This window comes from Otolemur garnettii, unplaced genomic scaffold (genome assembly GCF_000181295.1).
Source record: "Otolemur garnettii isolate 467f Iridium unplaced genomic scaffold, OtoGar3 scaffold00145, whole genome shotgun sequence".
Taxonomy (NCBI): domain Eukaryota; kingdom Metazoa; phylum Chordata; class Mammalia; order Primates; family Galagidae; genus Otolemur; species Otolemur garnettii.
Genome location: NW_003852540.1, coordinates 1,314,773 through 1,337,715, shown reverse-complemented (window position 1 = coordinate 1,337,715; position 22,943 = coordinate 1,314,773). Strand labels below are relative to the sequence as shown.

General features: G+C 55.7%; 3 protein-coding genes across 7 annotated transcripts in view; 1 reads left to right on the top strand and 2 right to left on the bottom strand.

The window, feature by feature from the left end:
• SPNS2 (sphingolipid transporter 2) overlaps positions 1 to 4,003 on the top strand; it is a 37,961-nt gene extending 33,958 nt beyond the window's left edge. Inside the window, exons 10-13 of the mRNA XM_003799046.3 lie at positions 1,009 to 1,107; positions 1,202 to 1,365; positions 1,872 to 1,918; positions 2,434 to 4,003. Coding sequence (XP_003799094.1) covers positions 1,009 to 1,107; positions 1,202 to 1,365; positions 1,872 to 1,914 — 306 coding nt within the window. The 3' untranslated portion in view covers positions 1,915 to 1,918; positions 2,434 to 4,003. The remainder of the gene's footprint in view (positions 1 to 1,008; positions 1,108 to 1,201; positions 1,366 to 1,871; positions 1,919 to 2,433) is intronic.
• MYBBP1A (MYB binding protein 1a) lies at positions 3,875 to 18,422 on the bottom strand. 3 transcript variants are annotated; one of them, XM_012810951.2, is made up of 26 exons: positions 18,197 to 18,422; positions 17,930 to 18,025; positions 17,135 to 17,218; positions 16,966 to 17,040; positions 16,756 to 16,863; positions 16,434 to 16,609; positions 16,122 to 16,289; positions 15,912 to 16,029; positions 14,599 to 14,894; positions 12,965 to 13,075; positions 12,285 to 12,410; positions 11,907 to 12,074; positions 11,719 to 11,818; positions 10,033 to 10,129; positions 9,764 to 9,915; positions 9,402 to 9,488; positions 9,160 to 9,312; positions 8,913 to 9,086; positions 8,683 to 8,843; positions 7,348 to 7,600; positions 7,048 to 7,173; positions 6,897 to 6,965; positions 6,239 to 6,352; positions 5,945 to 6,046; positions 5,139 to 5,287; positions 3,875 to 4,965 (listed from the first exon to the last, which is right to left on the bottom strand). In XM_012810951.2, the coding sequence occupies exons 1-26, from the start codon at positions 18,401 to 18,403 to the stop codon at positions 4,398 to 4,400; spliced, it is 4,038 nt and encodes a 1,345-aa protein (XP_012666405.1). In that variant the 5' UTR covers positions 18,404 to 18,422; the 3' UTR covers positions 3,875 to 4,397. The 3 variants fall into 3 exon arrangements, with proteins under 3 accessions (XP_012666405.1, XP_023374477.1, XP_023374478.1); XM_023518709.1 differs by having other exon boundaries at positions 9,764 to 10,129; positions 18,197 to 18,401; XM_023518710.1 differs by lacking the exons at positions 16,756 to 16,863; positions 16,966 to 17,040; positions 17,135 to 17,218; positions 17,930 to 18,025; positions 18,197 to 18,422 and having other exon boundaries at positions 9,764 to 10,129; positions 16,499 to 16,562.
• A 2,065-nt stretch (positions 18,423 to 20,487) lies between these two features.
• On the bottom strand, positions 20,488 to 22,943 carry GGT6 (gamma-glutamyltransferase 6). 3 transcript variants are annotated; one of them, XM_003799042.3, is made up of 4 exons: positions 22,795 to 22,943; positions 21,995 to 22,197; positions 21,802 to 21,915; positions 20,488 to 21,509 (listed from the first exon to the last, which is right to left on the bottom strand). In XM_003799042.3, the coding sequence occupies exons 1-4, from the start codon at positions 22,941 to 22,943 to the stop codon at positions 20,488 to 20,490; spliced, it is 1,488 nt and encodes a 495-aa protein (XP_003799090.1). The 3 variants fall into 3 exon arrangements, with proteins under 3 accessions (XP_003799090.1, XP_003799091.1, XP_012666384.1); XM_012810930.1 differs by having other exon boundaries at positions 20,789 to 20,912; positions 21,795 to 21,915; XM_003799043.3 differs by lacking the exon at positions 21,802 to 21,915.

The following is a 22,943-nucleotide window of genomic DNA, read 5'->3' as shown; positions in this document are numbered from 1 at the left end:
ATTTCACTGGATCCAGGTCTTTTTCCTCCCCCACCTTCCTGCCTCCCCTACCTCAGAGTGCTCAGTGGGCGCTGGCTGCTTGTACATGCTGTCCACAAAAGCTGGTGCTCTGAATAGGCAAGGCAGCTGGAGCATGGGCGCAGGGGGCCGCCCAGTGGCACCTGCTGAGCCGGCTGCTGCCTGCCCTGCCCCTCTATCTGACCCTCATCTGACTTTCTCCACACAGCTTTGGGGCTGCAACCCCCATGGGTTAGAGCCTATTGGGTCTGATGGGGTGGGCGGGCAGTCTGGGCCCAGCAGTTGCTGGTATTTGGTATCGATGGTGACCACGGGTACAAGGCTCTTCCAGGCAGGTCCTGCTTTACCACGCCCTGTCCCAGGCACATCTAGGTCTTGCTGGATTTTCACGGAACAAAGTTGCTTGTTAGGGGGTGAGTGCAAGGGGCTGAGAAGCCCTCTAGTTCCAGAGCTGCCTGACTCCACTCGTGGTCCTTCAGGAAGGCCTCAGTGTGCCTGTGACCACAGCACTCACCTGCCCACCAAGGCCAAGTGCAAGACCTAAGGCAGCCCTGCCATTCTTGATGGCTTAGGTACCCCAAGGGTCAGGAACTCTGGGCTAAAGGCCTCTACTGTCTGGTACCAGTGACCCCCAAATTGTTCTCCCCTTGACTGGATGTTGTGGGAGAGGGAGGTAAATATTTCTGTCTCAGAGGTAGGGACTTGGCGGGATGGTGGTTTTGGGGGCCGATGACAAGCTCAGTCTGGGGAGGTCAGAGTGGGCTGGGCTGGGGCTAGCGGTTTGGGAGACCCCTGTCCCTAGGAGGGGACTGAAGCCATGGGTGGGTAAGGAGGCTCAGGAAGGGGGGACTCATGTGCTGGGTATGAGGGAAGGGCACAGGGGAGAGAGGGGCCAAGACATGGGTCAGGATGGAGCCTGAGGGTGTGGGGACTTGGAAGATCCATGGCCCCCTGGCTCCCCGGCCACTGACCTGCCTGCCTCTCCCGCAGTATGTGGTCATCCCCACCCGAAGGGCCACAGCTGTGGCCTTGCAGAGCTTCACCTCCCACCTACTGGGGGATGCAGGAAGCCCCTACCTCATTGGCTTTGTGAGTAGCCCGGGGGCTCAGCTGGCCTGGGTGTTGGGGCGGGGGGCCGCTGCAGGGCAGCCTGGCCTGATGTCTGCCTCCCCAACCCTTCCAGATCTCCGACCTGATCCGTCAGAGCACCAAGGACTCCCCGCTCTGGGAATTCCTGAGCCTGGGCTATGCCCTCATGCTCTGCCCCTTCATTGTGGTCCTGGGGGGCATGTTCTTCCTTGCCACTGCTCTCTTCTTCCTCAGTGACCGTGCCAAGGCTGAGCAGCAGTGAGTGCGGATGAGGGTGGGCCTGCTGCCTTGCTGAGAAACGGGGACTATGACAGCCACACCACAACCCCTGCCCTGGGTGGTCCAGTGTTTGGTGACCTACTGTTAATGTGGGTGGGTAACCTAGCTGCTGGGGTCCAGGACCAGGTCCCAGTTACACACCATCCTGTGGGCCTTCCCAGGCCTCTGCTGGGAGCTGCAGGAGCCCACAGGGGCCCTGGCCAGTTCTGTCCCTGGTGGTTGATCTCTGGGGTTAATGGTTTTCAGAGCTGGGACCCCTTCCTTTTCCTTCCTCTCATTTTCTGACTTCTTTCTTGTTTCTTCTTTATTCTTGTCTCTTTCTCTCCTCTCCTCACCCCTGGGCTCTCCCACCTCCCCCTGGGGCTGACGAGGTCCCTGCCCAGCACCTCCGGTCAGCCGGCCCCGGCGATGCGATGTGCCAGAGCAGTGCCCGGGCCCGGCCCCCGCTGATGCGTCACCCTGACCCCCGCCCGTCTTTCCCCCAGGGTGAACCAGCTGGTGATGCCACCCGCATCCGTGAAAGTCTGAGGTGGTGAGTGCAGGCCAGGGAGACCCTGTGGGGGCTGAGGGTGGCACTCCTTTTGGCAGGGGAAAAGCCAAGGTTAGGGGACAAGGGAGCACCCCACTCCTAGTCACTTCCTGCCTAAGCATATCCCACCAACCCTGGTCTTGGTCCCACTCTCAAGATGTTGCCAGAGGAATTTACTGACAACTGCGGTGGGAGGACAAGCTAGCTCCCTCTTCCAGTAAAGCAGCTCCCCTTCCTTCCTCAGATGAGGGGGCATGAACTGGGTCAGGGCACTGGCCAGGAACTCCCCGCTGCTTGGATTCTGTTCTCTGGAATCCTCTTAAGACGTACCAGGGTCCAACTCCTACTCCGACCTTCCTCAGGGCCTGGCCCGTGGGAGCTGTAGCTTCCCAGCAGTGCAATACCCGGGGTCATAGCCTGGAGCCCTGATAAGGCCTGTTTCTCCAAACAGCAAGGAAAATGGAAGAGGGAAGCTTTGCAATGGATCCCCACTTCTGACCTGACACCCCTCCCAACAGGTGCCACTGGAACGATGAACTCACACACCTCTCCAATCTGGGAGGTGCCCTACGAGGTCCCGTACCTGGGCTGTCCCAGAGCTTTTTGTGCCATCCACAGCTGGGCACCCGCACTCTCTGGCCTGGGACTGCTGAGTGGCCCTGGATCCAAGAGGAAGCTGTCTCCCCAGTTAACCTGGAAGGCTGCATGTGTTGGAACCATGCAGCTGGACAGATTTCTAGCCCTGGGTTTGGGCTGCAGGTTCCCTGGAGACAAGGGAGAAGACAGCCTCTACTGGGTGTATCGGTAGACCCTGGCCTGCCACCAGCATATGCGACCTTGGGCATGTCCTTGCCCTCCTTAGACCACAGATCCAGGGGGCTGGACTTTCCCACACAACTTGCTGGGCAGGGGACCATCTACAGTTTTGAAGATCCCACAGATCCTGGACTGTTTGGAGAGGAGATGGCCCAGGCCTCAGACCAGCAGTTCAGGTTCTGAGGCTCACAGAGGGACTGTCAGCAGAGCCCACCGCCTCTCAGCTGGGTCTCACACCTTGGGGATGTTGGACTCAACCTGGTAAACGGAACTGGGAACCCAAGTCACTGGATACTTCTTGGCCCAGCTGGCCACTCTGGAGGACACTTGTCTCCCTGCCTTGGTTTGCCTTTTAGCCTGGAAATCTCCTGGCTGGGATCAACCCCTTACGAGAAGGTGCCAGGGGTGAAGGCCCTGGCAGAAGCTGCACACCACTCGTGCCCCCCAGGCTCAAGGTCTTTGGTAGTTACCCACCAGCTCTTCTCTGTAGGCTCATGGGCCTTCGAGTGCTTGTGCTGTCCACCCCCACAACCCCCGTTTCCAGCCAGGAACCCACTCCCTCCCCCAGGCTGGGCTGGGCCTCTTCCAGGGGCAGGGCCCAGGGGACCATTCCCAGAATCCACAGGGCAGTAGCCAGGACTCTGGCTGCCAGAGGAAGCAGCCATCCATGAAGCTTCCTGCCCCATGGATGAGCACAGAATAGGCTGAGGCCCACATGGTGAGGCCACCATGTCCCCAAATACTGGCTGCTCCTGTTAGGGAAAACCAGGCCTTCACCCAGCCTTTGATCACCCCATAGTTGTGTGTATACACATTAGGGTGTGGCTGCCAACTCCACACCAGCCAGAGCTCCCCACAGTCTGCATATTTGCTGCAATCAAGGTGGTTCTGGTCTGGGGGCCCTTGTGCCCAGTGGGAGACCCCAAGAGCCAGCTTGGATAGCATTCCTCCTGCCCCTTAGTTCTTGGCTGGCTGTGGCTTCAGTGGTGTGTAAGCTAGTGGAATACCCCTCACCAAGCTCTGGGGCACCCCTGGGGGCCTGAAAAGGGGGTAGTACTCCCCAAGACCAGCCTAGCCTCCACTCCCCACCCCAGCTGGGGCCCCAGCAATGTTTTCTTGTTGTACAAGAACCAGGTCCAAGTGTTGCCTCCTCTTCCTTCCGGAAGCCAAACCGCTCCTTTATTTTTTAGAGCTGCTGATTGTGAATCTCAAGAGTCTTAAGAGAGAAGCCAAATATATTCCTCTTGTAAATGAAATAAACCTATTTAAATCTTGCCCTGGTTGCAAACAGCTTGGGGGTGGGGACAGGAGCGGTCACACTTGTTACCTGGCCATTGTGCCGACTCACACTAGCCCACCAGGACACCAGAGCAGTGGGCCTGCACTGGCCCAGGGGCCAAGGTCCTAGGCCCATGGAGGGTGTGTGCCTGGGTGGACTGAGAATTGGGCCAGCCAGGGGCAGAAGCAGGGGCCCAGTCTCTGTACCTTGGGACTCTGGGGAAGTAGCTCAGGCCGTGCCTGCTGCTAGGGTGTCTGGCAGGCTGGCAACAGACCACGACCCAGTGCCAGAGTGAGTGCCTTAGACTGTGGCTTGTTTATTAATTAAAATGCTGGTGAAAAATTTGTCTTAAGGGCTGATGGAGGCAGGAGCAGGGTGGGCCTGCGTTCAGGGCCTTCTCACCTTTTTCAGTTGCACTTTCTTCTTCTTGGCCCCACTTTGGAAGAGGCTAGGGCCCCTGCTGGCCAAAGTCAGCCTTGCCCTTTTCCGTGGCAGGGGTGACTGTGGTGACTTGCCTGACATTCCCTTTTGGGGAAGAGCCTTCTGATGCTGCTTTTTGACTGCAGGTTCCGTAGGGGACATGGGAGTAGCTCCATTCACCTGGGATGGCTTCTGGTGCTTCTTCTGCAACTCTGGGGTCTTGGCAGGGGTGCTGGGGCTCAGGGCGGAGGTGTCAGAGGCTGGACTCTTGACAGCAGGCGTGCCATTCACCTGGGACTGGACTGGAACTTTGTCCTTTGTCCTCTTCCTCCTCTTCTTCTTCTTCCCTGTGCTGGGGGACTGTCCCCCACCAGTGGCTGCAGGCTTGGCATCCTCCTCTGGCGTGACATCCTCTGGTTTACGTTTCTTACGTTTCTTGGTCTCTGGCAAGAACCCCTTTTTCTTCCGCTTCAGGCTCACAGGGTCTTGGATGGTACTGGGGACTTCCTTGGTTTCCTTTTCCATTTTGGGACGCCTGGGGAAAAGTAAGCAAGGTAGGAAGTGCCTCGTGAGGGCAGGAGCCTCCTGCACTTCATGGTTCCATAGGACCCAGGCTGCCCAAAGCACCCAATCCGAGTGTACATGGGTGGCGGTGTGAGGGTCCTTCCAGCCCCCACCCAAGGTGCAAGTCCTCTTCCCCAAACGTACTGGACTCCCAGGGCTTTCATGGCTTGCCAGTAAAGGTCGTGGAGGCGGCTGGACCCGGTGGAGTGCTCCCCCTGCTGCAGGCTTTGCTGCAGGCTCTGTTGTTGGCCCTGCAGCACTCCCAGGAGCATGGTCAGGTCTAAGGTCAGCTTCTGTTGGAGTTGGAAGGTGGCAGCTGCAGTGGTGACAGGAGGCAAGATCGCTCCCAGCCCCAGCCACTCCTGCCTCCAAATCACTGGTTTCACACTGGGAAGGAGACAAGAGGCTTTCCCTCCTGCAGGGGCTCTACCCTGCCCACCTCATAGGGCATCTGTCCATCCTTCAGTCATCTCCAGGTTGCCAAAGCCCTTCTCACCTTCCCCCGGCTGTACTGAACATGTTATCTTTCAAACCCACTGGCTCCAAGACCCCACTCTTGTGGGTTCTGCACTATTAACCTGTTCCAAGGCTCTCTTCCAAGCCCTGCCTCCTCCTGGCAAGCTCACTCTTCACCTGGGGTCTGGCTTCCATCTAAGGACCCTGACCCTTCCCTCTAGGTCAGACTGGGGGACCCGACATGGCTTGCCCACCTGCAAGCTGGCCTCTGTAACTGCTGCCCACTCAGAATCTCTTCCAGCTCTCTTAGCTTTCTTGCTGAACTTGGCAACGATACACTCTCTCAGCCCCACCCCATAGGGACAGTGTGGCCATCCCTTCCATCTGTGACTCTTCAACCACCCTGACATAAATAGCCCGGATCCCTGCCCCGGCACCCAAGACCTCTCCCGCACAGCACTCCTGGAAGCCCAGGCGCAGGGCTCCCACTGCACCTCGTGGTGGATGGTCCTGAAGAGAGCATTGAGCAGCTCCAGGGAACACAGCTCCTTCTGGTGCTCCGCCTTGGTCTGTGTCACTCCCAGCGCCCGCAGGTTCTAGGAAGGAGGTGGCCAGCTGAGGTGCTCCGGAGAGCCACTCAGGGAGGACTAAAGGCCAGAGGGAAGAAATGTCTCCTGGATGACCCCAATTCCCACACCAGGGGCTCAGGTTCTGAGTTGCCCTTGCTCCTTGGTTCCCAGAGAACTGTTTCCACTGGGGCTGGGAGGGTGGGAGCTCTAGGCTGTTACCTCAGTGACCTTGGCCAGGACCTGGCCGATCAACTGCTTCCACTCAGGATCCTCAAAGCATAACCTCAGCTCCCGCATGGACAGGGTCTTCTGCAGCAGCAGGCAGGCCTGGGCCTGGGAGAAGGAGGTTACCAGAAGCCCGGTCATGTCATGCCAGGCAAGGCTCAAGGATGTACAGGAGATTAGCAGCCAGCCAGGCACCTGCTAAAGTCCCCCTACCCCACGCTGTGTGAGATTGGCTGCCTGATGCTCTGGGCGCTGTGGTTACCTGCCTAGTGTAGGTAGGGGACATGGAGGACTAGGGGCAGACAGGGCTCCCAACTGGATGGAGGTGGGGCCTCAGGCTATAAGAGCTCCTTCTTATAACATCCAGTCTGTCCCTGCCAGCCCCTGCCAGGTATCCTTTGTGCAGGCCAGAGCACAGGCTCCAGGAGCTAGAGGGCTGGGGCTACACAGGGGTGGCTACAGGAGCACAGCCAGCTCCACTCCTCAGTACCTCAATGCCACCACCACCTGCAGAGAGCATGTGCCATAGCCAAGGCCAGGAGGCAGGGACAGCTGTGCCATCACTCACCAGGGCAGCACCCTGGAGCCTTGCAAATACCCAGGTGAAAGTGGGCTAAGTGTGGCCCAGGCTGGGGTCTGAGATATTACTCACCTGATGGCGAGGGCGTGTTGGGCCTGCTATGTGCTGGACTAGGATGGGCAGCAGGTTCTTAGAAAGCACCTAGTGGGGAATGACAGGAGCCAGTGAGGCAGGGACAGGGTTGGGCAGGAGCCCTGGGGGGCAGGTGGGCCCCACTACTTACTGGTTGCCGGGAGAAGAGGCTGAGGAACATGGGGACTGTGAATGGGCTGTTGCGCTTGGTCAGAAAGGAGCTCAGTGCTGTAGAGTAGACCGGGGTCACAAGGTTCAAATCCAGGCAGCTGGTGGTCTGGACCAAGAGAAAGAGGTGGGTGAGGCCAGGAGAGGAGTCCCAGGACCAGGAGCAGAGCCTGGGCTGCTTTTAGAAGTTGAGGGTGGGGTACTGGGAAGGCACAGCCTCCACTCCCTGCTGCGAAATGCCTGTGGCTCCTCCCACAGCCCTCCTGGACCAAGCTCTCCCCACCTCTGGATCCTTAGGCGTGAGGCTGGTATTGGTGCTGGCTCCAGGCTGCTTCTGGGTTTTCAGAGAGCAGCTCTCAGCAGCATTGCCCTTCAAGACCCGGAGCAGGTAGAGAGAGGCATTGAAGTGGTAGAGGGCAACAGAGGAGTCGGCCTGGCGGCTGGCCTGTTGCACCAGCTGCTCTATTTGGGTATGCAGAGTCTCTACACGGTCACCAAGGTCACGGCAGTAGCGCCGGGCACGGCACAGGTGGTGCCTGTAGGGGGTAGGACAGAGCTGGTCAGACATTCTCTGTCCTGGTCCCTGCCAGGCAGAGCCAACCTGAGTCCCATTTCATGGGGGAAACAGGAGGGCAGCACAGAACTAGAGAAGAAAAGGGAGTTGACCAAGACTAAGAGGAAGCCCTAGGGCCACCTGCAGATTGCAGTGAGGTGCACAAGCCTGCACCCCAGAATGCCCACATCTCCCTGTCTCTCGTGGGACAGTACAGGCCTTGTTCAAAGTGAGACCAAGATTTACATGCATAGACCCCGACAAGGCCCTGTAGGGCTAGTGACAAAGAGAGGGGAGGAGAGATAGGCCACTTAAGAAATGAAATACTTTATTTCATACATCAGTGTTATAATAAAAAAGAAAGAAAGGAACTAGATACCGTCCCAGTAGGCAGTGGGAAGAAGTGTCAGAGTATGGCTTGGGGGTGGTACAGGATCATGTTGGGGTACATAAGTAGGTGTGCTCTCCAGTCCCTCCCGTTATGCACCCGGGGACCCAAGTCCCTGTCCTTTGTCTTCACCAGCATCCAGCACCCAGCTCTGGAGGGCGGTCTGTGTTGTACTTGCCTATGTCTCCCACAGCTGCAGGGCCCTTCCTGCTGGGCTCCCTGCCACTAGCACGGCCTCTCCCTGGCTCTTCTCCACCCTACTGCCCATTTCTTCAAAGGCAAAGAGAGCCCAGACCCTTCCCCACACAAGTGTTCTTGCTAAAAGCACCCAGCCCTGCTAGGGTCAGAGCCTATAGGGCACCCCTGCCTAACTGGACACTCTTCCTGCCTGCCTGCCCTGCCCAGGGACCCCCACATCTCCCAGAGATGGGTTAGGTGTTCCTCACCCACCACTGTGCACCTCCACTGTTTCCTAACTTCCCAAACAGCCCCACTAAGGACTTTCACTGTTGGGTGATGGATTGGGGCTTTTGTCTACCCTGAGGGCAGGGATGGGCCTGGGGCCTGAGGACTCCAGCTCTAGGACAAGTGTGGGGAAAGCAGGTGGACACTCCAAGTGCGAATCCCGACTCTCCCCCCTCCCAATTGGATGGCAGCTGAGGGCATGCCCTGCTCACGTGAAGATGCGGGCAGTCTTGTGCAGCAGGTCACGCTCCTGCTGGGAGCTGCCACCACTGCGCATGCCATGCCGGATGATGCTCAGCAGCGGCTGGAGCAGCTCCAGGACCAGGGGGTTCTCGGGCTGCTTGGTCACCAGCACCTCAATCAGGTCCAACACCTGTGGCCGGGAGGTGGGTCAGCCTGTGCAGAGTGTGGGGGAGGGGGTGGGGCAGGCCACAGAGCTTACTCGGATCTGGAAGTCCCGCCGCAGCGCCTTCTCCTTCTGCAGCTTGTTCTTCTCATCCCGGCGAGCTTGGATGCGCAGCTTTTGCTCAGCAAAGAGGCTGGCGAGGCTCTGGTCCAAGGCCATCATGGCCTCATCCCCCAGCTCCTCCTCCTCATCCTCACTGTCTGCGCCGCCCTGAGGGACAGGGTCTGCTGTCAGCTTGGCCTCAGGCGAGAACACATGCCTCCTCCCCCTGGCTCTTGCTCACCAGCGCCTTCCCGGCCTGCAGCACGGCCATCAGCTGCTCCCGGAAGCCCTGGTCCACGTCCCCTTCACGATCCTCCTCCTCACTCTCCTCTTCATCCTCACTTTCCTCCTCACTTTCCGAGTTTTTGTTGTCCTCACTGTCCTCGCTCTTGTCCTATGGGGGCAAGTGCGTTGTCACAAAGCCCCACAGCTACCACATCTGCCTACTGCTGCCGCCCTGCCCTGGCCCTCGGTGCCAAGTACCTCTGTGTCCTCTAGCTGCTTCTTGTCGGAATCGTCAGTGACCACCACATGTTCGTCCTCATCCTGGCTCATCTCAGGGTTCAGCACCTGGGGAGGATGCCCAGCCACTGCCTCTTTGCCTCCCTGCCCCCAGCCCTCCTCAGATCACTGGGTCCTCCCAACTGCCACCCCTAATCAGCATTACCCAAAGATCCCCATTTGAGGGAGGAAAATGGAGCCCAGCAGAGGTGATGGCCCCTTTCAGTGCCTCTTTGACAGACCTACCCACTCTGCAGGACCACAGAGAGGTGGCCAGAGGAGGATGGGACCCCTGAGGCAGAAATTGTTCTCTGTGGGCCCCACTCCCAAAGGTCCCAACTCACATCCAGAATTAGCTGCAGGGCACGTGGGGTCAAGTGGGAGCAGATGTGGCCAAACACACTCCGGGCCACCTGGCGCATCAAGTGGCTAGGCTGGGCCAACAGGGCCAGAAGGATCTCCACAAGCACCTCCACCCACGGCAGCTCCTGGGAGTCTGAGGGGGCAAAGAGCGCTGAGCCCAAGTGGGGCCGATGACCTGGCCATACCTCTCCAGCCCCTCCTGTGCCCAAAGGCATGCCCAGCCTGTCCTGCTTAAGGAGCAATGACCCACTGGTGGCCTTGGCGCGGCTCCGACGGGTCTTCTCCCCCAGGCTCTTCTTGATGCAGGTCTGGATGTCAGAGAGCAGGTCACAGCTCTCTGCAGGGGACTGTGGGCAGGACGGGACAGAATCAGGGCCAGCCTTTGCTGACATCAGAGGCCTTGAACACTCAGGCCACCACCTTCGAAAGCCAGAACAGAAGTCCCCACCTAGACCTTGGGGACAGCCCAAGAGCTAATAACCTTTTTACATATAATATGCAGTCATAGGATCTGACAGCCTATGGGAGCTCAACTTCCTCACTGACACCAGAGGCAGAACCTGATAAGACAAGCAGGGTCACAGAGAAGCCAGCAGGTTCCAGCCTCCTCACTTGGAATTCTAGATCATTCCCCCCACACCTCGCTTGGTATTAGAGATAGAATTGCAAGTTATTCATTTTAGTAATTTAACTAAATTTAAACTAATCTTGCTGGAGATGAGCTGACACCCCAGCCGGTGAGGTAGGAGGGATACATCTTGAAAACATACTGTGTGACGTATGGTACCTAAAGGGCAGACCTCCCCTCAGAGTATACCAAGCAGCTTGAGTGTTTAGGCCAGAACAGGAGCCCAGAGCCCTGGCTATCGCCGTCCACTTCCCAGGCCCTGTGACCCAGCAGGTCCCTGTCCTCCTCTGGGCTGCACTATGTATCCAAGGATTTGACATACTCTGAACTACAGCAGCCTCTGTTCAAGTCAAGCTCAGAAATCCCAGTGCCAGGGGAGGCCCTGCACGGGTCCTAGAATCACTACAGCTCCACTGCTATCAAAGCCCTGACACCACAGTCACCCTTCCCCATGGCTTGTCACAGGCTGGTCTCGGAACCAAAGACCACAGCCAAGTGGCCAGAAGGGAGCAAATAAGAGACCCACCTACTCAGGCTACTTAATTCCTAAGGCTGCCCCTGTGAGAGCCTTACACAATGTGAGAACTTTCAAAGAAATTGGGATTTAAAGTCAAGAAGAAACCACAGGGATTAAAAGCACTGGTGGCATGGAGCTTCAAACGTAAAGGATTCTTATTGGGGAGAACAGAAAGTGGGACCCCACAATTCTACAGCGCTTATTAGAAGGTATACAAGTTAAAGTGTGTGACAGAGTGAAACCTAATGTGATGGGGTACAGAATTCTATGCTGTAGACCTAGAGGGAAAAAATGCGAACCTCAGCCATTAACACTACTAGTTCTGGGTGGGTGAGGGCAAGCAAAAAACTGGGACCCCATTTCTGATTAACTAACAAGCCCCAGAGGAGCAGAGCCCTCCTCCTGGGAAGTAGCCCTTTCTCCTTCACATCCATCACCTCTCCTTCCCACAACATATCTGGGAGGGCATGTGGGATTCAATGGCTGTGTGGCTCTCTGGCTCTCAGTTTTCTCTCATGTCAAACAAGGGGAAGAATAGCCTGCCTAGCAGTTAGGATTATGGGAGACCCTGCACAGAAAGCTTAGGACACAGGCTGGTGCCCAGTATGTGGATGGAGTGATTTTTCCTTCGGTTATTAATTCTACTCATGATGGGACTGGCTTAGAAAACCTTCCAACTTCAACTCCCCAGAGCCTTCCCCAGCCAACTGGGTAGCCCTCAGCCCCCTAGGAGGCTCAGAGTACCCCAGAAGTCCAGGTTCACAGAAGCCCTCCAACCCAGGCCACTGTACCTTGAAGAGGTGGATGCCCACCAGGAGCAGCAGGTGCTGAAAGGCGGCAGCTCTGGCCTCTGTGGAGTGGGCCTCCAGCTCCTTCAGAGTCTGCAGCATCCTGGGGTAAGAGCGGCATGTTCATAGGCCACCACTGCTGGTCAGACTGCAATCTCCTGCCCACCCCCCTGGAAATCCCACCCACTCACTGGTCCCAAGCCTGGCGCTGCTGCGTCGTGAAGGGCATCACAGTGGTCACACTGCGGCTGTGGCTCAGCAGTTTGTCTGCCAACTGCACCAGGCGGTAGGTCCAGGACTGCCCACCCTGCGTCTGGTCTGGAGCCTGCTTGAACTGTGTGGTAAGGGTCTGCAGCAGACTGGGCAATGGGTGGGGGTCACAGGCCTGGACAAGTAAACATGGCCACCTCCCTCCGCCCACCCCAGAGCTCAGTCCCTCATTTCCCCTGGACCTTTTGGAATGCAATGGGCTTCTACCACTGTTTCCAGCTTAGGGGAGCTGGAGAGAGTAAGCATCCTCAAGGCCATCTTTCCACCTGCAGACCCCTTCCAAGCTGCCCAAGACTCACCTGAAGAAGGCATTGCTGACAACCTCCCGGGACTGGCTCTCCAAAGGGAAGGAGAACTGCTGCTTAGTCTCTGGGATCTGGGACATGGGCTTCTTTGTTACAAAATATGAGTGGAACAAACAAAACCTGGGGAGGGTGGGAGAGTAGCCAGTGTTGCCTCAGTGCCGTTCTCTTTTTAGGCTCTCCTTGGGTGGTGCCAAGGGAGTGATGCTAGGAGCAGGGGAAGACATTTCTGCTCTGGGTATAGCCCTCAGGGACCTAAGAGACAAGGCTGGGGGGAGACCCAGAGCCCCTCCTTTGGAACCAAGACAGATGTGAGGCTATGTGCTCATGGCCAAGTGACATCACTGTTTCTGCAGACCTGAGACTAGTGAAGCCCCTTCATGTGACTGTAATGAGGGTGAAACGAGCACCTCGCTGGCTGGCTGGGACAGATGAGGCAGGTGTCAGGCACAAGGCTTCCCTGACATCACCAGTGTGCACAGGCACAGCTGAGCTGTCCCTGCAGCCCTAAACCTCCTGGGCTGCTGGAAAATTTCCTAGTTCCCCTGTGCTTAGTACCCACTGATGGCACAACTTGAAGACTTCCAGCTCCAGGGAATCCCTGATTAGGACTAGGCAAAGGGCCCAATCCCTTGGCCACACCACCCAAGGAGGTAGGGCTCCAGCATATTGCACACCTGGCCACCTGCTCAACCAAGGCCTCCTCCTTCTCCAAGTGCACATTGTCCACGATGCTGACCAGTCGATGGATAAGCCACTTTCGCAGTCGGGCCACAGCTCGCTCAGGCCTGGGGGTGGGAGCCAAGGTCACAGACAATATTTAGAGATGGCAAAAATAAGGTACTCCTCCTCTTCCCCTAAGTGGCCTGAGATGATCTATGAAAATGGTTCTCTATTTACTTGACCCAGAAAACCCCACAAAGTCAGGCAAGTCAAGAGGCTCAAATCTTCGTGTTCAAGAACACATGTGAAACGTCCTAGGCATCAAGGGTATGCATATACGAAAAGCCACCACGTATCTGAAGGATGTCACCTTAAAGAAACAGTGTGTACCATTCTGACGTTACAATGGTGGAGCTGGTAGGTGTGCCCAGGCCAAACAGTGGGGCTGGCTGAACACAGGGTTGGTGGCCCAAAAAGAGTGCTGAATTTTTGCTGCATATGCTTAAAAATGCAGAAAGTAATGCTGAACTTAAAGGTTCAGATGTAGATTCTCTGGTCATTGAGCATATCTAAGTGAACAAAGTACCCAAGATGAGTCGCCAGACTTAACAGAGCTCATGGTCGGTTAACCCACACATGTGCTCCCCCTGCCACATCGAGATGATCCTTACTGAAAAGTAACAGATTGTTCCCAAACCAGAAGAGGAGGTAGCACAGAAGAAAAAGATATCCCAGAAGAAACTGAAGAAATAAAAACTTATGGTACAGAAATAGACACAACATAAAATAAATGCAAGTAACGGTAAAAAAGAAAAAAATAAGGTGCTCCTTTAAAAGATGAAAAACCGGCTAGGCGCCTGTGGCCCAAATGGCTAAGGCGCCAGCCACATACACCTGAGACACTTGCCAAACAACAAGGACAGCTACAACCAAAAAATAGCCAGGTGTTGTGGTGGGCGCCTGTGGTCCCAGCTACTTGAGAGGCTGAGGCAGGAGACTTGCTTGAGCCCAGGAGTTGGAGGTTGCTGTGAGCTGTGATGCCATAGCACTCTGCCCAGGGGGACAGCTTGAGGCTCTGTCTCAAAAAAAAAAAAAGAAAAGGATGAAAAACCAAAAACACAGGGCAGAGTGCTGGTTAGGAGCCCAGACTGATCTGGTTTCAAATCCTACTCAGCTAATTCCTACCTGTGTCATCTTTGGGCTCAAAAACCATACCTGTCCTGATCTTGGAGACAGGAAACCATGATTTTCCCCCACCCTTATCACCAGCACGGGGTCACACGAGGAAACTGAGACCTTGTTTGAAAGTTAAGGATCTTCCCCTCCCTCCCATCCTATAGTCTAGAGCAGTGATTTTCAACCAGTGTGCCATGGAAATTTTTGAAGATTAAATTATCTTCAAAAGAAGTTCAAAATACAATAACTATATTCCTTTTATAACTGTTTTTTTGATTAGCATAATTTAAGTGTGCCACAGAAATTTAACTATAACTATTAATTTAACTATTTCTCAACTGTGCTGTAAGAAAAAGGCTGAAAACACTGGTTTACAGCCACAACACCATGGGAGGGAGGATCCAGGTGGTTGGGTTCCATGGGCCCAGGAAGCCAACTCCCAAATCCTGGCCCTTTTCCTTGGGCCACTCACACATGGAGTGATGCATCCTGGGTTTTCTTCTGGTTGTTGGTGCTGAAGTCAACCAAAGAGTCCAGGTTGGGGTGGAGAAACATGTCCTGCAGCCAGGCCACATAGCCCTGCAGGGCAGGGGGACTCAGGAACCGTACGACCCACCAGAAGGAAGGCACGACAGGGAGACCTTGGTTGGTGATGGATGAGAAGGCCACCAGCACAGCCAGCTGCCGCTCAGGGTCATCCTGGCAGCCCTCCAGGAAGGTGCCCACGTAATTGTCCATCTCCGGGGCAAATCTGAACTGGTTCGGGAGCTGAAAGAGTGAGGCATGGTGCTGGGCTCACCAGTCCGGTCAGGGGAGCAGGAAGCAACAGCACCAGTGTGACTTTGCCACTGCAGGTTAAATCAAGGCCCAGACGCCCCCCTCCCTTGCACACAGTCAGACTGAGCCTAAACCTGAAGTAGTTCCCTGTCACCCCAATGCTTCTGTTCGGTGTCAAGTGCTGTGTGCTAAGCACCATGCTACACAGTGGCTGCTTGTTTAACGTTTGTAATGACCCTTTAAACTGGACCACTATTGTCATTTTTTAGATGTTGAAAGTGAGGTGCAAACCCCCCAAATTTTCAGGATCACAGGGCTTTCAGTGGTGTAACTGGGTTTTGAATCCAGTCATTCTGTACTTAAAACCCAACCTCCACCTTTTTTTGAGACAAGAGTCTTACTCTTTTGCCCTGCCTCATCATACCTCACTGCAACTTCAAACTTCTGGGCTCATGCGATTTCCTGCCCCAGCTTCCCAAGCAGCTGAGACTATAGGCTTATATCATGCCTGACTAGTTTTTCTATTTATAGAAGAGACAGAGTCTTGCTGGTTCAAACTTCTGGGCTCAAGAGATACTCCAGCCTCAGCCTCCCAGTGTCCTAAGATTATAGACATGAGCCACCACGGGAAACCCAACCCAAGCTTTTAACCACTGCTCTATACTTCCTGAACTTGCCCAGAAAATAAGAATGAGAGTTCTCTGAAATGAAATGAGCTGGTGAGAACAGCAAACCTAGCAGTGCTTAGTGGGCAAAACAGTGCTCAAACATTGGTAGAGATGATAGTCCTCATCATTTTAAGACCTGCCAGGATTGTTGGGAGGACTGGACAAGCCACTGCTACCCACGCTCCTGTGAGAGGCCTGAGGGCAGAAGGGCTGACCTCGCCAAAATTCCATCCAGAGGGGAAGGGATTCCACACAGCCCACTTTACCCAGAGGGAAGTGATGCCAGGTCCCCTGAAGAGTCCCTCATCCCCTGCTCTGAGCTGTGTGGAATGGCGCCTACCTTGGCAGTGACCATGTGCTCCCCATAATGGCGGATCAAGTCTCCCCGCATCACCATCTGCAGCTGCTCCTTGGACAACAGGGGCAAGGCCTCACCCAGCAGGCGGAAACACAGGTAGCTAAGGGGTATGGGACAGAGCCTGGTCAGAGCTCTCAGTCTCCCAGGAACAGACAGGGAGGACGGCTGAGAGAGGACTAGTGCCACACGCACCTGGCTGGCCAGGACTGTTTCTTCAGCACCCCTTGCTCTACAACTTCCTTCCAGAACCGTGGGAACTTATCCTCCTTAAGTGCCAGGTGGAGCAGGTCCCGAGCCACAGGTGGCAGCTTGCGTTCTTTCTTCACGGAGGAGGAAGCCATCTTTAGCACATTCACCAGTCTGAGGAGGAGGAGGGTACTCAGTGAACACTCACCTAACAGACCAGGGCAGCAGGGACACTTCCAGGCCACACAGCAAATCTGGGCCTGGCCAGATGCAGCCTGGTGGCCCAAAGGAGAGCTGATCCGCCCGCCTCCCTCACACCTGGGCACATTCTCATCCGAGAATAGGTTGACTGATCCCATCATGCTCTTGAGCTTTGTGGGCACCTTCTGCTGGGCCAAGAGGAAGAGCTCCAGGCGCTCAGGGGAGTTGAGGATCACATTCAAGTCCGCCTTGAGGACCTTGGGCAGGATTTCCTGTAACATGGCCTCTGGGACCTAGAGACAGGCAGATGGATGGTTAAGGGATGGTGGCTCCCTCCCAGCACCCTTTAGTCTCTCCCTATGTAGAGAGAGGCCTGAACATTAACTCAAGTCTCCATAACAGGGAACGCTGCCAAGCCCCTGTAGCTGGAGAGCCTTACCTCAGACATGATGTCCACAAGGGCCTTCTGTGGCTGCTCTTGTAAGTGGTTGTAGTGCTGGGCCAAGGCTTGCAGCAACTTCACCGACTTCATCAGTGCCTCCTGGTCCTGGTCCCCACAGAGAGCCAGAGGGTGTGGTTACGGCATTGCTACTGCCACCTACTTCTCACAAGCAAATCCATGTTCCCCCGGTGCCCCCAAAGTTCTCACCTTCACCAGTCGGCCTGACTGAAAGAGGGCTAGTACCCCAAATAGGTTTCCAAAGAGAACAGGTCTCACCGTTGCCTAGAATAGGATCCAGACACAGGTGAGAAGGGCCCAAGTACTCCCCCATCTGCCCAATCCTCACAGCTGCTGACCTGCCTGGGGCCACGCTCACCTTTTTCACATGATGTAGGTCATATTTTTCTTGTATCTGCTGCAGGACGCTGCACAAGGGGATGTCTTCAAAGGACTGTAACAGCTGCCAGGAATTGTGGTAGGAGGAAGAGAGAATCAGAGCAGTGACCCAGCTGTATCCCAAAAAATCTCAACCTCCCATCTCCCTTTTCCCAAGGAGCCTTGGGTCCCTCCCTATTTTCACCCTAAGGATGCTTCTCCAGCTGCTCACGCCCTTTCGCAGCACTGAGGCTGCAACACCACTGCTCAAAGGGGAAATGCATCTTGGATCCCTGTCCCATCCCCACCAGGGCTTCAGAAAGTACATTCTATAGTGCTTAGATTGCATGACTGAAATTCTCAGCCGCGCTGTCTCAAACCCCACTTAGGCTGATCTGAAAAGACTGGGTCTTAATTCTTCCAGTTGTCTGAGTTCCTCAGAGGGTGGCCTATAACCAGCTGAATGCCCTTGCCACAGTCATAAGGAAGCTCATCCCAAAGCTCAACACACCCAGTAAGTGTTCCTAAGAGTCTGGTCAACTTAAGTACCAAAAAGAAAACTTGCTCAATTTCCCATTCCACCTGCCTGGACTTCATTGTGGGCAGGCCTTGTTCACAACCTTCTTCACCTCCTTGTAAGGACCCTCCCCTCAGGCTGGCCTTCTTCAGCTCAGGCACCCCCCCCCACACACACACTTTCCGTCAGGCCACCCCTCTTTCGCAGCTGAGACCTTGCCCTCTTACACACCATTTGAACCGCATGGCTGTGCCCCTGCCAGGAGCAGCACCACCTTACCTGTGCCAGAGCCAGGCTGTAGCAGGGCCGGGCTGTTTCTCGCCCGACTCCGAGCCCAGTGATCAGGCGCTTCAAGGCGTACTTCATCTCAGATCCCTGCAGAACCCAACGCATCCTCGTGTTGAACAGTGTGGAGAATCTGCCAGCTCTCTCCCTCCCAGACATTCAGGTTCCCGACCACTTGCCCCCAGCCCCAAATCAGGTTCGCGACCACTTGACCCCAGTCCCAAATCTTTGCCGGGATCTACGCAGCTCCCTGCCCCGTACCTGCGGCCTTGTGCGCAAATACTCCAGCAGCTTCTCTGTGGCCTCAAGCCGCGTCTTCTGCTGCGGCTTCGCAATGTCCCAGAAGAAATCCAAGAACTCGCGGCTGTGCTGTAGCAGAGCATGACGGTCGGCAGGCAGGGCGCCGCTCTGCGTCGCCTCTCCCGGAGACACCGGCGCAGACATCTCCTGACTTTCCATCTCCGCCATGCTCTCGGAAACACGTGGGTATCGGAGGTCGCGGCGCATGTGCACTGGGTTGAGGAGGCTCGGGGGCGGGGCCGGGAGGGGGCGGGCCCTGGTCAGGGCGGGGCTGGGGCGGGACCATAGAAGGTCTGGCCCCTCCGGTCTCAGACTGGGTGGAAACTGCTCCCTGCGAGTTTTTGACCTTCTCGAGCTCCTGCCGTGGTGGTTGTGGCAATCAATTGTACCCCTGGTACCCTACTTGAGCATCCCTGAGGGCTCATCTCGGAAAACAACTCGAAGTGAAGCAAATCCATCCACCTAGTCCCTGAGCGACCCCTGCGCTCTGAACACTGAACCACTGGACAATTACTGAGCTCCAACCGTGTGCGGGGCACTGCGCTGTACTAGGAAGGCAAAGTCGCTGTCTTCCTGGACTTCCTGTGTCTAGGAGACAGCTGATGAGACGTAGCCAAATACATTTAAAAATATTGTAGTTGTGAAGACAATAAAGAAGGAATGCAGGGGATCAGAGGAGCCTTTTAAATTTTGAAGAATGTGAATACATCACTTGTTAAAAACTTTGCTAATTAAAAATAAAATTCAATAGGTTTTATCATAACCGATTTGAGGAGATGGTCATGGAAGATTTCCGTGAGGAGGTGACATTGAGCTGAGTGACAAGAAGGATCTCACCCCCCAGCACCCTGCAAAGATCTAAGAGGGGACAAATTCCCAGGGATTGTAGCTACAAAGGCCCATGGCTGGAGGGGATGAGGTTGAGGAGATGGGTCAGGGTCAGAGAAACAAGGTTGTGTGGGACCTCAGGCCAGGATTGGAGTCTGGATTTCATCCTAAGTATGATGGGAATTCATTGGAGGGGTTTATGCAGAAACAGATCTTGATCAGATTTACACTTTTAAAAGATTGTGCTGACTGCGGTGTGCGGGGATGGCCTCTAGGTGTGCCCTGGTTGAGGTGAGAAGACTGAAGACGACCGACAACAGTGGACTGGACCAAGGCAAAATGAGAGAACAGGTCCTGTCTGTGCCCATTGGGAGCTGGTGGGTTGGGTGATGGATTGGATATTGGGGGAGTGAAAAGGAGGGGCATGCCAGGTTTAGGGCTAAAATAATGTGGTACATGGTGGTGTGATTACTGAGCTGGGGAAGAATTTTCTTTGGAAGGGGAGGTAGAGGTAGTGGGATTAAGAGTTTTATTAAATCAGAGAAGCATTTTATTAATACAATGGTGGGGGAGGGGGAAGGGCTACTGGCTACCCCTGCTTCTTGGTTGAGAAGCTGTTTCTAGAGGATTATGGTCCAGAGAAACCCCAGTCATAGCAGGGAGGAGAGGGCTAACCTTGGCCTTTACATTCCATACACCCAGGTCCAGCCCCTTTATAACCAAGTCCCTTGGGTACCTGCTACTTGTCCTCTCAACCCCTTTTCTGCTCTGCTGTCTGTTTTAAAAAGTGGAATTAAGAGATTTACCTTGCACATACAGTGCCCCAGAAGGCAGAAGGTGAGCAGAGCAGGAGAAGCTGAAAGACACTAGCCGAGTCCCCTCTGTGGGTGTTGGTCACTTGTGCTGCCCATCAAGGAAGCCCTGCATCCAGGTGCATCAGAGGCTGGTGGGAAGTTAACCAAGAAGCAGGAATGGCATCTGGCCTCCAGGAGACTTGATCTTTATTTTGTGTCCAGTCCAGTTGTGGGAGATGAGCAGGGAGTGGCCTGAGGGGAGGATGGAGACCCCAGGCTCTGTCTGCCCTGCCCATGGGGCCCAGAGCCTGGGCAAGGGCTAAGCATTCTTCCATTTGTCCTTCCCAGAGCTGGATATGAATTTAGGGCTAGCCACAGGCCCTGTTGCTCTTTGCTCATTATCTTCAGTTTCCTTAGGTGGTAAAAAAAAAAAAAAAAAAAAAAAACAACCCAGAGATTCCATCTGGGGGAGTGTTTTGAAGAATGATTGAGCTAATCCTGGATGCCACAACTCAAGTCCAGGTAACTGACCAGGTTCAGAGTTGGGGCCTGAGTCAGTAGTGAGCACATAACAGACGCCTGCTTTTCATGCACACCATTGCTGCTGGGGCTGCTCTGCTCCCTCTCCCATTAGAATCCCTGGAAGGGGCAGCAGCCACTGGGGACACTGGAGACATGGGCATGCTCTGCATGGGCTGACACCTGGAGCAAGGTTCCTTGGCCACAAGCTTTAGGACTCTCTGTTGGTTCTTGCTGGGTCTGGCTCTGGGGCCCAGCCAGATGGCTGACTAAGGCACAAGCTATGGCTCTGGCCACATCAGGGGTCCCTGAAGCTACCCATCCAAACACTTCAGCCTCGGTGTCATCTGGGCTGCCATGGAGGATGAGTGGGCAGGCCCAGGTGCTAGTTGCAGACCCAGGCACCAGGTTGCTAAGCAGAACCCCAGTGCTTGGAGACAGGTGTCCGGAGCCAAAGGAGCTGTTGAGTGAGGAGATGAGAAGGAGCATGGAGCCACTGTTGTCCACGGTGGCCAGGATGCTGCTGGCAGGGGTGGTGGTAGTTTGCAGGAATGGTGGGCAGGGATCAGGGCTAGGTGCCCCAGAGACTAAGGTTGTCTCCAGCTGTGCCAGCAGTTCTGGGCCAGCTGAGGGGCTAGGGGTGGTGAACAGGATGCCCTGGGGCATAGGTAGCCTCATTGCTGGCTCCAAGGTGGGCCTGGGCCCAGCGGAGGGTGCCTCTACCCCCAGGTCTCTGGCCAGCAGACTCAGCAGGGCATCCCCAGCAAGGTCTGAGGTGGGGGTGAGTGCTGCCCCCTGTAGCACAGCTGCCAGTTTTGGGTTGGTGGCTCGGGCCCCAGGACCCAGGGGTGTCCCGTCAGCATGGCAAAGCAGTGGACAGAGGCCTTCTGTGCCCTGAGCTGCCAGAGCCTTTGCCAGGGCTGTGTCCACCAGGAAGCCCTTTTGAGCCAGGGCAATGGGGCCCACCAGCAGCCGTGGCCAGGGCAGGCGGCCGAAGCGTGCATGTATCAAGTGCAGGGTGGGTAGAGCTGCAGGTAATGCCAGGTTGGAGGCTAGAGTCTGCGCTGGGCCTGACGTCAGGGCAGTCGAATTTCCGGAGGAGCTATTGTGGAAGAGGCCCCAGAATGTGGCACCTGGGAGAGGACAAAGGGGCCACACAGGGGTCAGGTGCGCTGGCCAGGACTGGTATCAGGGCCACTCAGCACCTCAGGTGAAGGGCCACAGACTTGTTTGAAGTGGAGGTCACTGACTGAGCCTGGGCTCAGGAGTTACTGACCAGGCCTGGACTCAAGATTACATAGACCTGGGATGCAGGGTCACAGCCTACGATTTGGGCCACTGCTCAAATCCTAGCTCTAGGTTACTAACCAGCCTTGAGGCCACTGATCAGGCCCTGGGTGCTATCTGGGGACATGGGTCACTGACCTAGCCCTGTGGCATGAGGATGTACCACTGCCAGGCACAGAGCAGCTCCAACACCTGCGTCCACGACATTACCCCCAGCAACAAGCAGCTCTCGTCCCAGGTCAGAGCATGTGGCTGTAGCAAGGAAGAGACTGTCATGAGGAAGGGGCCAGTGAGCGCTGAATCCCTCCCCTGAGCTGCCCCCAGCACTGACCTGCAGGGCTGATGATGGCGCTGTGGTGGTATACGCCTGGGCTGTGGGAGTGTCCGCTGGGAGGAGGGGCCACAGAGCCCAAGTTTCCTGTCAAGCCGCCCTTAGTTTGGAGTTGCCACACAGCCAGGGAGCCGCTAATGGCCAGCAGCAGCAGGCTAGCTGCTAGTCGGGCCCAGGCCCCGGGCAGCCCACTGGGCTTGTTCCTGCAGAGGGGAGCATTCTGAGCCAGGGCTAGGATAAACCCCCAAGAAAACCAGGGAATGTTTCCCCAAAGGGTTTGATTTTGCAAAAGGAATACTAGTTTGTCAAGGAGAACAGGGCTTCCGGGCAGAGGGCACAGCATGGATGGAGACATGGAGTTGGGAAAGAGGTTGGGGAGACTGCAGATAGCTAGGGAGGGCATCTCTAGAGAAGGGCTGGAGAGCCAGAGTCAAGTCAGGGGAGTGAGAGGCCTGGCAGGGGCCTGGCAGGCACAGGAGATGGGGTTGGGGAACCGGCCCAGCCAGGACCCAACCTGCCTAAGCAGATGCCTGCCTCCTTGCCCCAGGCAGTGGAGGGGGGCCTGGCACCTTTGACAGAGCAGCAGACAGGACAGGGGATGGCTTGGTACAAATCTCCCTTCAGGCTTACTGCCCCCGAGTGACTGCTCAGGCTACATCTGAGACTGTCACCTAAGTGTCCCCCCCTCAACCAGAAAGTTCCTTGAGCTGAGCCAAGCACAGAATTGCCTGTCTCCCCTTTGGGACTTGCCAGCCTCAAACCTGAGAAGCTGAGGGTGCTCAGACCCCTCCCCAACTCACCCAGAAGAGTCCTGCGGCCTCCAGGGGTTGGGAACCAGTGGCTGTGAGATTTCCCTTTCTTCTTCTTCCTCCTCCTCCTCCTCCACCTCCAGGCTTGACTCCCACAGCAGTAGCTTCTGATAGAGCACAGGCCCTTCTGTGGGGTCCAT

Bases quoted from the DNA above. Each gene is read 5' to 3' on its own strand.
- MYBBP1A (XM_023518709.1), bottom strand. From the start codon at position 18,394: ATGGAAAGTCAGGAGATGTCTGCGCCGGTGTCTCCGGGAGAGGCGACG. The intron at 16,610-16,755 runs GTAAGGCTCTCC...GCCTGTCTCTAG, and splicing joins TTGTGGACATCATGTCTGAG to GTCCCAGAGGCCATGTTACA. The intron at 7,174-7,347 runs GTGGGGAGAGCT...CTCTTGGTCCAG, and splicing joins TCACGCCTAAGGATCCAGAG to ACCACCAGCTGCCTGGATTT.
- GGT6 (XM_003799042.3), bottom strand. From the start codon at position 22,943: ATGGACCCCACAGAAGGGCCTGTGCTCTATCAGAAGCTACTGCTGTGG. The intron at 21,916-21,994 runs GTCAGTGCTGGG...TCCTTGCTACAG, and splicing joins CGCCATCATCAGCCCTGCAG to CCACATGCTCTGACCTGGGA. The intron at 21,510-21,801 runs GTCAGTGACCCA...GTCCTCTCCCAG, and splicing joins TCCTCATGCCACAGGGCTAG to GTGCCACATTCTGGGGCCTC.